Here is a 14,972-nt window from a genome sequence, read left to right as displayed (position 1 = left end):
TTCCAGATACAGGAGATCATTCCTGATACAGGAGATCATTCCTGATACAGGAGATCATTCCTGCCGACCGCAATAAGTCTGTACAATAACTCACCTCTGGCAAAATCCATCACAGTACAATAACACTGTTGACTGTGTGTCTTGGTTTGTTTGTATATAATATATAGATATATATATACTGTGCATTTTATATTTTATATTTTTTACTGCTATTTTATTGCTTTTCTATTATTCTATTCTATTCTATTATTTTATTCTATTATTTCTATTATTATCTTATTGCTTCTGTATGCTGCTGTAGCGAAAAAATGTCCCCTCGGGGATGAATAAAGTAACTACCTACCTACCTACCTACCTACCTACCTACCTACCTACCTTACACAAGTGTGTGTACACAAACGACATTAGACACTCAAAGGGGACAAACTGTGACCAGTGTTTCCACCCTAAAAGGCGAACTTCAGAAGGACTTTGCTTGCTGAAATATTTCTGAGGCTTTCAGACTTAGTTTGGCTTTCATTTGTAAAACACCAGCAACTGAGAGTCACAATCTCTGTCTAGTTTCTCAAAATGAGTTCATGTCTTTCCACCACGTGATCACAGACACGATGTAAGTTCAGAATGTTGTGGTGGCTGATTATGACTTTTTACTGTAGTTTCAATACAACAAGGGACACGTTTCCATGTAAACTCGAGTGTGGAATGTTTCAAGTTTAAAAATGTTGTGAAATGAAAGAGTAAAATATGTGTTGATTGAAAGGATCATTCCAGTGCATTTCCCATTAATGTGTATATTGTGGCGCTACGTGTAATACTAGCTTTGCAGTCCTCATCTGTTTTTTACGACCTGTCGTTTCTCCGAGTCTTTACAACACTGTCAGTCAGCCTTTCAAAAAAAAGGTTGTTTTCAAGCCTCATGTGTCCCAATTTCATAATTGTAAGAGTGATTATTACTTATGAGTTACTTGTGAGTATTCCTACTATCCTATTATCCTATGATTAGGTATTATTATTAGGTAATCTCAAAACACTTCAATGAAAAATTATAACTATCCCATAATAATTAGAACTTCTGCTATAATCATAAGATGTCAGGCCATGATTATAGATACATAGTCAGAATTTGCAGATTCTACAGTATCTAGCATTATCATATGCTCTCTCTTATTTATAACTTTCAAACAACTGTCATAACGTTTTGTGAGAAACTTTTCCACGATTATGCGATTATGATAGTCATGAAAATCAGATTAATCATCAAGTCTTAAAATTACAGCGTTGCAAATACTCCCTTAATCATGAGAGCAAAAGTGAGAACATGTTTAATGATATACATTATGTAAATGGTCTGTGCTTGTATAGTTTTATCACCTTTCGGTCTCAAAGCTCTTTAACATGTTTTCCATTCACCCATTCACACATTAATGAGACAGATCACCATGCAAGGTGCTGCCATCAGGAGAACATTCACGATGGTACAACATCGGGAGCAACTTAGGGTTCAGTGTCTTGCTCAAGGACACTTAGACATGTGGACAGGAGGAGCTGGGGATTGAACCACCAACCTTCTGATTAGTGTGCAACCCACTCTACCATCTGAGCCACAGCCTCCCTATGTGATAACATTTAACTGAGAAATGCAAAGAATTGCATCGTAAAGTTTGAAATATCTTTGATTATAAGAAAGGTATTATAAAGAAGTAGGTAAATAGATGAATTTGGGATAACTTTTTATTATGAGATTGTAGCATAATAATAAAAGCAATGTCCACAATTTAAGATATAAAATCACAATTGTGACATAGCTTTCAGTATAATCATACATTTAGAGATGCCATGACTCCATCTTAAAGTTGTTCAAAACTATAAAAAAAAACCTATATAATATAGTTTGTCATTATTACAACAGGACAAAATAATTATTAAAAATCTTTTAATTTATAATCATGAGATACTAATGTTTCCATAACCATTAAATACTGGGCTATAATTATATTATGGTAAGTAAGTATGAGAAAAAAAAGAAGTCATAATCTGAAAAACCAAGTTGGCTAGATGGGGATCCACTGGTAACTGTTTTACTCAAAGCAAAGGTAGTGGTTCAAACCAGACACTTACATTTCTACACCAGAAGATGGCAGTAGCAGCACTTTCTCATTTATCACATTTTGGAAGAATTGGACACGTTTGAGTTCAATGTAACTACACCAGCAGTAGATTAGTCCCATTTACTCGTCAATGCTCTGGTATATTTCCTGTATCCTTTCAACTCTTTCCTGGCTTGGTCAACTGAGTGGTTTACATATTTTAATACGAGCTATTGCAACTGTAGCCAAGAACAAGTATATATTTATTTCTGCTGTTTTTTTTAATTTTGCCTCAGAATAGTGAAGTGTTTGTCTCAGACTCAGAACTTTGAATATTGTCATTTTAATCCTCCACAGCATGAGAGCAGTGACATGTGGTTTTATGCATGTTGAGACGTGAAAACAACACAAGTGCTTCAGGCAGTGTGCGTCGGATGATTCCAGGGTTTCTTCTGTCTCCAGGGCTGATGTCAGACCAGCATATGTGCTCCTGTCTATGTTTGGATTTCACACAGATACGGCACTGTTGTCGTGTCAACATTTACCATTTGTTCTATGTACAAATGGCTAGTTTGGTTGAGAAAAGAGGAAACCGCACTTGATACAGAATTGTGGATATGGTGTGAGAAAATATCTGGCAATATATCTAGTGTGTCGTTGGTGAAAAAAAATTATGAGGTTTACCAGGAAATGAAAAACACACCTGGAGGATAAAAGAAAGACTTGTTCTGTAAATGCAAAGTGGCTGGTTTAATTTCACAGTCTGGTTGGAATGGAACAAAATAGTACTCCTTGAGCAAGGCATGTTAACCCCCATACTAGAAGGCAATAGTAGAATCGAATGAGTTCCGTGAGCAGCGCTGAAAGATGCATGCAGCTTCATCAAACCATTCCTGAATAAGACTTTAAATAGAAACCCATCAAGATAAGCTTGGTTCCCATATCAGCTAAAAATGCTTGGTAAAAAAAAAAGTCAAATCTTGCTGTTTTCCAAGTGGGAGTCGATGTGTTTGATGAGGGCGTCGTCAGGGTAACCAGTTGGGAAGGTGAGCTGACACAGAGGACAGCTTCGAACAGCACTTTCGTCTGACTCCATCCACAACTACAGACAGAGGAAAACAAAAGTTTCAAATGGATGAACTTCCCATTACAGCAACATCCCACAAGCCACTGTAATGACCAAAACGTGAACAAGCTTTGTCGTTCTCTCTATTAGAGGATGCCCGAGATGGATCTGATATATACAGATATATATGATCTGAATGTACAACATGGTCTTCTAGAAATTAGTTTAAAAAAAATGGGGATCATCTTTCGTCTACAGACTTGATTGTGTTATGTTTACGAGAACCACTGTACCAACATGACTCTCTAAAATCAGTGTTACATAATGGCTTGTTTCTAGATTTACTGTTGCTAGGCTAGCAACTGCTTTCAGTAGGTTTACGGAGAGTCCTTCAGAGTTTCTGCAGGGTCTGGTTACGTGTTTTGCTGCCACAGAGAAAATAAGCATGCTGCATGTATACAACTTTATTGCAGAAATTAACCATATGCGCCCATAAAGAACAAATGCTACCTGTTAGGGAAAAGGATTCAAAGTGTTTTAAAAGCTTGACAAGAGAGAGCGTACAAATTACTCAAATTTGTGTTTTACGCCTTGCTATATTTAAGGTTTTACTTATTGGAGAGAACAGACTTCAGTAATGAGGACTCTCTTCTTGGATTAATGGTATTCCCAACAAGATTGGTGTAAAAGTATTTTTGACAATCACCTTTATGACTGTAGACCATTCAGTCAGCTGCCTGTCTGAAAACTGTGCGCAGTGTTATGGTTTTAGACTTTCTTCCCTTCAATTATTCAGTTTATCACTTGGACCACTCTCCTCAAGCTTTCTTTCTCTCTATATTGTGATGCCCACCTCACCTGCAATCAGCCCATATACTGGGGAGTTTATCTACTCCCAGTCTGCCAACACTAGTTTCTGGATCATAACTCTTTATCTCTTGGAACTTAACCTTAGTTGAGTGCCTTTTCCTCATCAGAATATGTCATCATTGTATCCTGCCCACCCTTTGGACTCTTGTTTCTCCTGTTCCCTTGGTATTGTGTACACCTGCCAAGCCTTTGTTAATTTAACAATTTGGTGTGAGGAAGAACCTCTGTTTGCTTCAACCTGCCTTAGTGTCATGGATATGACTTGTATCTTTGGACCCTGCAGCCACTGGACTCCAAAGGCAGGAGCTTGAAGGGGTGAAACGCTTGCATCGCATTTGTTGCATCCTGCTGTAGACCTCGGGTGAATTTTTAAATCTATTGGAGCAGCCTTTGACCATTGATGTTGAGCACCAAAACTCTATCACTGCTGCCGTCATTGGAATAATTTAAATTCCCTTAAATCAAGTATAAACTGAAGGCGAAGAGGAGGAAATATAAACCAGCGGTACCAGCGATCTTAATGGGGAACGTGAGATCGTTGGCCAATAAGACGGATGAGATCGGCGCGCTGGTAAAGGCCCAGAGGGAATACCGGGAGTGCAGCATCATGTGTTTCACTGAGACATGGCTGCACTCACATTTCCCAGACCACAGCACGGCCGTACCCGGCTTTAGGACTGTTCCCGGCTTCAGGACAGTTCCCGGCTTCAGGACCGTTCCCTGCTTCAGGACTGTACCCGGCTTCAGGACCGTTCCCGGCTTCAGGACCGTTCCCGGCTTCAGGACAGTTCCTGGCTTCAGGACCGTTCCCGGCTTCAGGACCGTTCCCGGCTTCAGGACAGTTCCTGGCTTCAGGACCGTTCCCTGCTTCAGTAGCGTTCCCTGCTTCAGGACCGTTCACGGCTTCAGGCCAGTTCCCGGCTTCCGGACCGTTCCCGGCTTCAGGACTGTTCCCGGCTTCAGGACCGTTCCCTGCTTCAGGACTGTACCTGGCTTCAGGACAGTTCCTGGCTTCAGGACCGTTCCCTGCTTCAGTAGCATTCCCTGCTTCAGGACCATTCCCGGCTTCAGTAGTGTTCCCTGCTTCAGGACAGTTCGGGTGGACAGAGACGTTGTGCAGAGCGGTAAGAAGAAGGTGGTGGGATTGCAGTCTATGTGAACGAGAGGTGGTGTAATCCCGACCATGTGTGTGTGAAGGAACGTTTCTGTAGCCCGGACATTGAACTTCTAGCCGTGGGGATGCGCCCTTATTATTTGCCGAGGGAGTTCTCGTCCGCCATTGTTATCACTGTGTACATTCCTCCATCAGCTGACGTAGAGGCAGCAGTGGACACCATCTACTCCACTGTGTCCAAACTTCAGACTCAGCATCCCGGTGCATTTTTGTTAGTTACTGGATACTTTAACCAGTCGGGATAAAGTACTGCCAACTTTGCACCAGTATGTTAACTGCCCCACCCGGAACAATAAAACTCTGGACCTACTGTATGCTAATGCCATGGATGCATACAGTGCTACTGCCCTTCCCCCCCTTGGTAGGTCGGATCACAACCTGGTCCTGCTGACACCAAAGTATGTTCCTCTGGTACAGAGGCAGCCTGTAACCACCAGGACTGTGAGGAGGTGGACACAGGAGGCTAAAGACGTCCTGCAGGACTGCTTTGAGTCCACGGACTGGGACGTGCTGTGTGGACCACATGGGGAGGACATCAACAGCAGGACGGACTGTATCACAGAATACATTAAATTCTGTGAACACACCACCGTACCATCCCGGACTGTACACTGCTTCCCCAACAATAAGCCGTGGATCACCAGTGACCTGAAGGTGCTTCTTAATAAGAATAAAGCAGCCTTCAGGTCTGGGGACAGGGAGGAGATCAGGAGAGTGCAGCACAACCTGAAGGAGAAGCTCAGGGAGGTCAAGGACTCCTACAGGAGGAAGCTGGAGGCCAAACTCCAGCAGAACAACGTGAGGGAGGTGTGGACCGGTATGAAGGAGATTAAATTTTTAAATTTTTTAAATTTTTTTATTCACTTTATTAATCCCCGAGGGGAAATTTCTTTGCTACAGCAGGGGGGCTGTCAAGGGGGAGCTGCTGCAGCAGGCTGCCACTAGCGCGGCGCCAGGTAACCTGACCTGAGGTGCATGTTTTACTGGGTTCAAGGGGAGAGAGAGACAACCAGGGGGAACCTGGAGAGGAACAACCAGGGGGAACCTGGGGAGGAACAATCAGGGGGAACCTGGAGAGGAACAACCAGGGGGAACCTGGAGAGGGCCAATGAGCTAAACTGTTTCTTCAACAGGTTTAGTTCACCACTCTCATCTGTCTCCTCCACACCTTACACCTCCCAAACACCTCTGCTGCCTCCCCCTCCTCCCCTCTGCCCCCCCCCTGGTGAGCTGCATAGACACAGAGCCCTCAACTTCAAAGGGCTCTTCCACCATCGATGCCATGACCCCTCTCCCCCCCTTTCTGTGACGACTGGCCAGGTTAGGAGACAGCTGGAGGAACTCCACCAGTGCAAGGCTGCAGGACTTGATGGCATCGGCCCCGGGGTCCTGAAGACCTGTGCCGTCCAGCTGGCTGAGGTCCTACAACACCTCTTCAACCTAAGCCTGAAGCAGGAGGAAGTCCCGGTGCTGTGGAAGACGTCCTGCCTGGTTCCTGTCCCCAAGAAGACGACTCCATCTGGCCTCAACGACTACCGACCGGTTGCCCTCACATCTCATGTGATGAAGGTGCTGGAGAGGCTGGTCTTGGCCCACCTCAGGCCGCTGGTGAAATCTTCACTGGACCCTCTGCAATTTGCGTACCAGCCTCATGTGGGAGTGGACAACGCCATCATCTATCTGCTGCAATGAGCTCAGTCTCACCTGGATGGAACCGGTGACTCTGTGAGAATCACTTTCTTTAATTTCTTCAGTGCATTTAACACCATCCAACCACTGCTGCTGAGTGAGAAGCTGCGGGTGGTGGGATGGACACGTCCACCGTCTCCTGGATCACTGACTACCTGACAGGCAGACCAGTTTGTCCATCTGGGCGGTGTGCTGTCTGATACGGTGGTCAGTGGTACTGGAGCTCCTCAGGGAACTGTTCTGTCTCCCTTCCTGTTCACCTTCTACACCACTGACTTCCAGTACAACTCAGAGTCAAGACATCTGCACAAGTTCTCTGATGACTCTGCAGTGGTAGGATGTATAAGGGATGGACGGGAGGAGGAGTCAGTGGTCGGTGTATAAGGGATGGGCGGGAGGATGAGTACAGGGCAGTAGTGGAGGACTTTGTGGAGTGGGCTGGTAGAAATCACCTGCTTCTGAACGTGGCCAAGACCAGAGAGATGGTGGTCGACTTCAGGAGGAAGACGACGGCTCCACAACCGCTGAGTGTTCTGGGAGAGGAGGTGGACATGGTTGAGGAGTACAAGCACCTGATGTCTCCATGACAACAGACTGAACTGGAAGACCAACATCAACGCTGTCTATAAGAAGGGGATGAGTCGACTCTTTTTCTTGAAGAAACTCCGATCTTTCAATGTGTACAGCGAGATGTTTGAGATGTTCTACCATCTGTTGTGGCCAGTGCATTGTACTTCTCTGTGGTCTGCTGGGGGGGGGGGGGCAGCATTGGAGCCAGCGACACCAACAGACTTAACAAACTGGTTAAGAAGGCCGGCTCCATCATTGGCTGCAATCTGGACAGCCTGGAAAAGGTGGTGGAGAGGAGGACGCTGAGGAAACTATTATCCATACTGGATAATCCTGACCACCCTCTCCACCTGCTGCAGGGACAGAGGAGGACGTTCTCCAATAGACTCCTCCAGCTCCGCTGTCACAAGGACAGATATAGGAGATCATTCCAGATACAGGAGATCATTCCTAATACAGGATCTCATTCCTGATACAGGAGCTCATTCCTGATACAGGAGATCATTCCTAATACAGGAGATCATTCCTGATACAGGAGATCATTCCAGATATAGGAGATCATTCCTGATACAGGAGATTATTCCTGATATAGGAGATCATTCCTGATACAGGAGATCATTCCAGATACAGGAGATCATTCCAGATACAAGAGATCATTCCAGATACAGGAGATCATTCCTAATACAGGAGCTCATTCCAGATACAGGAGATCATTCCAGATACAGGAGATCATTCCTGATACAGGAGATCATTCCTGTCCACTGCAATAAGACTGTACAATAACTCACCCCTGGCAAAATCCATCACACAACAATAACACTGTTGACTGTGTTTCTTGTTTGTTTTAATATTTAAAAAAAATACATATATACTGTACTGTATATACTGTGCATTTTTATATTTAATAGTTTATTACTGTTATTTTATTGCTTTTCTGTATCTATAAATGCTGCTGTAGCGAAAGAATTTCCCCTTGGGGATTAATAAAGTAACTACCTACCTACTTACCCACCTATAAATTCATAAAAGATTAAGAAAAAAACGACTAAGGTAGCTCCATGTCTGGTGTGGATGTAATTTGGCGACTACTTTTTAACATACACAATCTTAAATTTGCTTATACATTTCTATTTCCAGTGCAAAGTGGTGTTTGGTTGTCTGTTGTGTGTGGTTTTGTGCTCCTACAGTGAGCCTATTTACCCACCAGCACTGCAGAGAATATTTTAGTATCTTTATGTAATTTCCATCATTGTTTTCCACTCACATTAATAGATGGCCATGACTGAGCATGCTCAGTGTTTATGAAGGGAGGCAGATGGCAAGAGAGGGTGGCAGGGCCCTCAGGGGTGGAGAAAGATGGATGCTGGGGCTGTTTCCTAGGAGATGGAAAAGAGGGGTGTAGAGGTTGTGCCCTCGGTGACAACGAGCCTATTCCAATTGCACCAAGTGTCCGAGGCGGGCTGGCAGACGGCGACAGATACGTGCATACATCCTGTAAATTTAGAAAATTGTCTTCAAATATTAAGAAATTGCTTTAAATCCAAACGAAGAGTCACAAATATCAGCATCACTGTCATCACCTCTTCATCTTCGGAGGACTGTGGTGGTGTCACCAGTGGGGTGGGCTCAGGTGAGTCAGCAAGGTGACAAAAGTGGTGAACCTGGTGAACGAGTGGCAGGACAGAGGAAATAGTGCAGTTTAAAGAATTATAGAGTAGCAGCTGTTGCTAAACAGCCACTCCAACAACTTTGATCTCTTCCTTTTATTAAGTGGGTGAAGGATGATGTCATGTCCACCCAAAAACTGTGCAGGTGTCAATGAAAAAACTCTATAAACATATTTTTAGGCCTCCCCTGAACACAGCATTATTTGACTTGAGGTGTTTGAGGTGAAGCACGCATTGTCCAGAGTTTTGCAGCATTACATTCCTTTTCTACACAAGGTATTACATATTCTTCCAAGCCTTGAAACACTGGTGTGTCTGTCTACCTTCTTCCTCTGACTGTTTGCTTTCAGGAAGTCTAAGCAACAATCAACTGCTCCTGACAAATCAGTGGCACCTGACGAGGCTAATGAGGTCCCTCCTCCAACTCCCTCCCTCTCACTCGGCCAGGGAGGGAGGAGCAGAGTCTACCCACACCGCATTATTTGTAATCTTATCTTAATAAATGTAATATTTGGTTTACCCAATTTTCCTTCTTGCTATATGTTGCTGCCCTTGTGCCGGGGTGGCAACATTTAGGGGCTTGTCCGGGATAGACTTTTGGCACACAGTTACATATTTTGGGCTATTTTCCTAGATTTTGTTAACTTTTTTAATTGAGGTCACCTCCCTAATGTGGTGTGGTGGCATGTAGCCTGTCACTTTTTTGTTTACTACAGAGTAGAGCAAGTTATTGTTGACTTTAGGGGTAAACCCTGGTAAGTTAGGTGCTGACTGAACAGTTGAACTGATCTCTCAGTTCTTCCCTCAGCTCACTATTTTATAATTTTGCCTCTTTTGTTTTGAGGTAATCCTGGGTGGGGACACTAGTCCCTGTTGCTGGTATGCTGTACAGTGTTTATAGTCTAGTTTGGCTGGTGGTGTAGTGCAATACTTTGCCTCGAGCCTGGTACGCCTCACTGAAGAGGGTTAGGCATAGAATTGTTTTCTGGTCACCTGTGAGGCTGGGATTTACTTTTTGAAAGCGCTTTGTTTGTAATAATGGAGATATGCAGTACTTTCTTTAAATTACGTGTTTGCGTGCACATGATGGCTGTCTCGCGTATACTGCGTCTGTTTGGATGATTGGTTTTGCACGTCCTAAGAAATTAACCCAACGCATCCACAAGATCCAACATACACATGACCGATAAGGGCGGTGTTGGGGCAGTATGAAGATGTGACGGGGTCAAGGACCCAAGAAACAAAATGGAAACAAGTCTGAGACTGTTACATCCATGCACAGCGGAAAATGCTGAAAAACAGAGTGGGGACGGAGCCGACGACATGTTTTGTCCCCTTGTCATACCAGAATCACCAAAGTAGTGACCCTCTCCATTGTCACCGTGGTTATTGTTTACAGCAGGCAGATCAGGATGTTCTAATGGTATTATTGTTTCACCGGTGTGCCCTCTGGTGGAGTCCTCCAGTAACACACATAGTACGTAGTCAGGTATATGAACAAATACGTTCACAACGCAAACAACAGCAGGTACTTGTATATCTCTGGCCTAAGATGACAGTGTTCACTGTGCTTTTGTGGTCAGGAGAGGAAAAGTGCTGGTTCAAGCTGTTGTGTTGACTGTGTGCAACTTAGCAGTTTAGGTACCTGTTACTTTGTTACTTGAATAGTTTTGAGTACGAACTTTGTGTTAGAGCACAGTTGTCCATTTTGTTGCATGTATCATAACACATGCACCCTAACCCTAGCCACCAGGCAATTAAGCTGCCTATCTGAATTTGTGTGTTACTTGTGGAGTGAAGTGCTATTGTGGTAATTTAAGTTGTCTTCTGATAGCTAAAGTGTTTGCATGGAGAGAGCTTTGTCTTGTCATTACGTGTATAGTTTTACTACTTTGTTCAGACACTTTGTGGTGTGTATCAGCACACGATAATGTAGAAATTGTCATTTCAGTGTTTGTGGTCCCCGTGCCTTTAAGAAAGCTCCTGGTTGAGACAATATGTAACATACTTGTATGTTGGTATGTCTGTGAAAGTAAAGTACATTTTATGTCTGTTTCTCTTAAAATGCAACATGGGAACCATCATTATTCATTGGAACAACAATGTGTGAGCAGATGCCTCCTCCAGGACCAAGATGGTGTTACTGCAACTTTGTTGCTGAAAAATTGGATGCCTAGTTAATTCATTCCTTTTAGGACATAATTTGTTCTTTGAATTTAATTGAATTACTGAATATAATATTTGTTTAATAAGTTTTTCTTCTTTCTTAATGTTGCTGCCCTAAAGCCAGGATCGTAACAGTAGCACTTAACTGTCCTCTGAACTCTACATGTGTCTAAGTTGGCTGTTAGAGTGACATTTAGCACATTTTAGCAGAGTTTTAAAGCATTTTAGTGTCCGAGCAACTGGTAGTTAACAAAATCAGATATCCTTGCTCACTTAAGCCTTATTTCAATGTGCTGACAATCAGAAATTTAAGGCATACTTCACATTTGAAAATGTGCATGTACATGCGCATGTACATATGGTTGTAATGTTTACATTTCCATATTCTTGTGGTGTTTAGGAGGTATTCTTACTATAGCATGTTAGCACACAAACATTTGCTAATTACCTTTGAACCCACCTGATTCACCAGTACTAGTATGAATCAGATAAATAAACCCTGAGAAAATATCAGATAATCAAAGTCATTTCCTACAAGCATGAGGCAAGTAAGACTGTTAACAATGAGGAAAGTCACTGACCGAATAAAAGCGCCGTCTCACCTCAGCAGCCAGAGGGAAGGCCCGGTCCAGAGCACAGTGATGAGGACTGCTGCTCAGACTACTGCCCCCCCCCCTCTCTCTTCCCCGTCCTCCCCCTCGCTCTCCTCCAGCTCCATGAGCTGACGCAGGTCTGACCACGCCCACCAAGGAAGTGCGTAGCTGAAGTTTGGCTTGGCTGTAGGCGTTTGTGTCCCCGAGGAGAGGCCGAGGCTTGGGGAGAGTGGACACTGGGTCTCTCATCATGCGAGCTGTGGGCCTCTGGATAGCTGACGGCTCAGACACCTTGGGAAAGGAGAGGAGGAGGTCCAAAGGTCAAGTGACATCTCTGCGCAGTAGTCGATTTCACTGTAAAGTGACACAAAAGAGATGGTCCACCTGTCCCACTAATTCCCACCAAAACATGTGTAGCCTCACCTCTGAGTAACTACGGCGACCCTGGAACTTTGCTCGTAAACGGTTGCTGGTTGACTGATGTGAGTAGGAGGCGGGGCCATCACTTGCGGACAGAGGAGGTGAGGGAGTGGGGAGGAGCCTGTCGGGTGAGAGCGAGGGGTGTTGGGGAGAGGTGGGAGAGTTGAACTGTGGAGCCGTAGGAGGATGACAGACTGAAGGACAAAGAGAGAAAACGAGAAACTGGTAAATAGATTTAGGCTGTCAATCATTCAGTCATTACACAATATACAGTTATCAACCCAAAGCTGGTTACACAAGTTGAAAACTGACGCATTAACTCAGGACATTAATCTACAATGTACAACCAATCAAACGTTAGAATTTTTAGTGGCCAAGGTATAAAAGTATGTATACATGTCATACATAATGGTGTTTAGATTAGAGTTTTTCAGGTGTCCCACTAAATCAAAGCTGCCGAGCCAGCAGCTGATCGTCCTGTCAGACCTGCAGAAACTCATACTGTTGCTGTACAGTCACACTTCAGCCCTTTTGAAGAATATGATGTGATTTGGTTTTCAGCCCTTAATTTATCAAATCAAGTGTTGTTCTAAATCACTTGTCAACTAAAATGAAAGCGTGCAAATTCTTATTACTGTTACTGTTTCTATTGTATTTGCAGACGTTTCCCCTCACTAGAACATTTCTGTGTTCTCTGGCAAACTGGCAACAACATTAAACTATGTTTTGATACAATACGTGTAATAAGTGGATTTATGCACTAAAAAGGATGCTGACACACGTTTTTTTTTTCCAGAATTCTGAAGCTGGTACGCCCATAAAGCAGTAACCTGGTCAGGTAACCTACCCGGCTCCTGTGAGACATGCTGCAGGAGGTCGCTCTGTTTAGCCGCCAGGCTACGAACACGACTCAGCTCCTCTGTCAGCTCAGTGTAGGCTAACGCTAGGTTCACCCTGCAGCACACACAGAGAACAAAAAACAAATATAAGTAACATGTTGGACACACTCCATAGACTTGTTTCACAATATTTTCCTCTGTAAAAAAGGACTCACTGTTCGTCCCCGGCTTTCTTTATCCATTCTACGTCACAGTGTTCACAGTGTGGAGACAAATCCTGGGACTGGCCGACAGACAGAGCTGTTAGGGCTGGAGCAACTCACACATTATCCAAGCCAATTCTTTCTCTTTCTTTTCTACACAAGATTTTTTTGCATATTCTCCTTAGTCCTGAAATTGTTGTCATTTTCTTACCTGTGGATTTTATCCATGTGTGGCAATTAACAGTCCTCTGAACCCTACACACATGCTTAGGTTGGATGTTAGAGCAACATTTAGCACTTTTGAGCCCACATCCCACCACCACCACTCAATTTTCATGACAACCCATGAAGACAATGATTTTCTTGCCCTTTCATCTTTCTGGCCCCATTTTTAGCCAAATAATTTCTCATCCCTGTTCTTTAAATATCAGTGTAATTTTGTCATCCTGCCTTTCAGACCTCCAAACAGTGCTTTGCTCAGGTCACCTTTGAACCTGTAACCACATCCTGTAACACAACGATATCATAGGGTCATGCAGTCCACTTGCAGGACCCCAACCATGTGAAAAGTTAAACCACTGGAGCTCAGCAAAAATAAGATTTTCAAGGGGTGTTAAGTTCCTGTTTAATCCCCAGGCCTACCTGTCTTTGTGCTTCCTGTAGCTGTGTTACCTCCTGCTGAAGCCTCTGAAGCTTGGCCCTCAGGTCCTTCTCCCTCTGACAGGCTCCCTCGGCCTGCTGCCGCGCGCCTTCCAGCTCGGCCTCCAGTCGCTGCAGCTGGAGATCCGACAGGGCGTCGAGACTGCGGGAGCTCTGCAGAGTTGGCACACGACCTTCTGACAAAACAGGACAATTAACAGCTTCACTCAACTTCATCTATTTTCTGCTGGTAAAATTTCACAGAATAATGACTCCTACAGCTTTGGGATGACATGCACCAAATTCAAGTATGTGGTGGGATTGTTGTGCTGTGACGTTTCTGAGAGATCCTGTGTATTGTTTCTGTAAAAAATGGGAAAAAGTAGCAACTAAATGGCTTGAAAATAAAGTTGTTTTTGTTTATTTGCAATATTTAAAAAAAAAATCAAATAGCAAATAATATTACAGTTGGAGATTCCCCTCAGTATGTAAAAAAATGACCTCAATTGCACCACCATGTTTAGTTCAGTTTATTGTGAATAACCCCCACACAGTATTTTCTCTATATAAAGTAACACAGATGCTCTCTGCCTACTGCAATGTGTGCAACTCGTGTGGCCAAACTGGTCTGAAAACTGTCAAAGCATTCTAATATAAGATTTAATGAGGAAAATACTTATTTGTAATTGTTGGGACTAGAATTCACAGTCATAGTGACTTTAGCATTTGACCACCAAAATCAAATCCGTTTATCAATGAGTCCGATTGAACGTTTGATAATGAAAAGAAATGATCTGAAGGCTTTCTTTAAATATAAACTTTACAAGAATGTCAAGGGTTTGTGCTAAATTTAAAGAAATTTCTTCAAGGCTTTGCTTAGATTTGCGTTCACAAGAGTGGAATTGATGGTCAGCCCGAAAACATAAAGCATCTGGCCACAGCTATTACTGGCACAAAGGCATATCGACAAAATCAGTTTTTTAAGAACT

The 14,972-nt window shown here is 43.5% G+C and overlaps 2 protein-coding genes across 6 annotated transcripts in view; both read right to left on the bottom strand.

Annotated features, from left to right (window-relative positions):
• Positions 1-354: 354 nt before the first annotated feature.
• LOC138634833 (TANK-binding kinase 1-binding protein 1-like) overlaps positions 355-14,972 on the bottom strand; it is a 34,838-nt gene continuing 20,220 nt past the window's right edge. The window contains exons 6-13 of one of the 5 annotated variants that reach the window (XM_069722007.1): positions 13,987-14,180; positions 13,357-13,424; positions 13,150-13,256; positions 12,306-12,496; positions 11,892-12,173; positions 9,037-9,117; positions 8,721-8,948; positions 355-3,189 (exon numbers count right to left, since the gene is read on the bottom strand). In XM_069722007.1, the coding sequence (XP_069578108.1) occupies positions 3,061-3,189; positions 8,721-8,948; positions 9,037-9,117; positions 11,892-12,173; positions 12,306-12,496; positions 13,150-13,256; positions 13,357-13,424; positions 13,987-14,180 (1,280 nt within the window). In that variant the 3' untranslated portion in view covers positions 355-3,060. The remainder of the gene's footprint in view (positions 3,190-8,720; positions 8,949-9,036; positions 9,118-11,891; positions 12,174-12,305; positions 12,497-13,149; positions 13,257-13,356; positions 13,425-13,986; positions 14,181-14,972) is intronic. The other 4 variants (XM_069722009.1, XM_069722008.1, XR_011312035.1 and 1 more) reach the window with 4 other exon arrangements.
• aoc2 (amine oxidase copper containing 2) overlaps positions 10,104-14,972 on the bottom strand; it is a 42,679-nt gene continuing 37,810 nt past the window's right edge. Inside the window, exon 6 of the transcript XR_011312034.1 lies at positions 10,104-10,116. The gene's annotated coding sequence lies outside the window, so the exon portion shown is untranslated. The remainder of the gene's footprint in view (positions 10,117-14,972) is intronic.

This window comes from Brachyistius frenatus, unplaced genomic scaffold (assembly GCF_029030835.1).
Source record: "Brachyistius frenatus isolate BFR_SWC_R1_liver_20210118 unplaced genomic scaffold, ASM2903083v1 Contig_280, whole genome shotgun sequence".
In the NCBI taxonomy this organism is placed as follows: Eukaryota; Metazoa; Chordata; class Actinopteri; family Embiotocidae; genus Brachyistius; species Brachyistius frenatus.
This window is presented reverse-complemented; position numbering and strand designations above follow the sequence as displayed.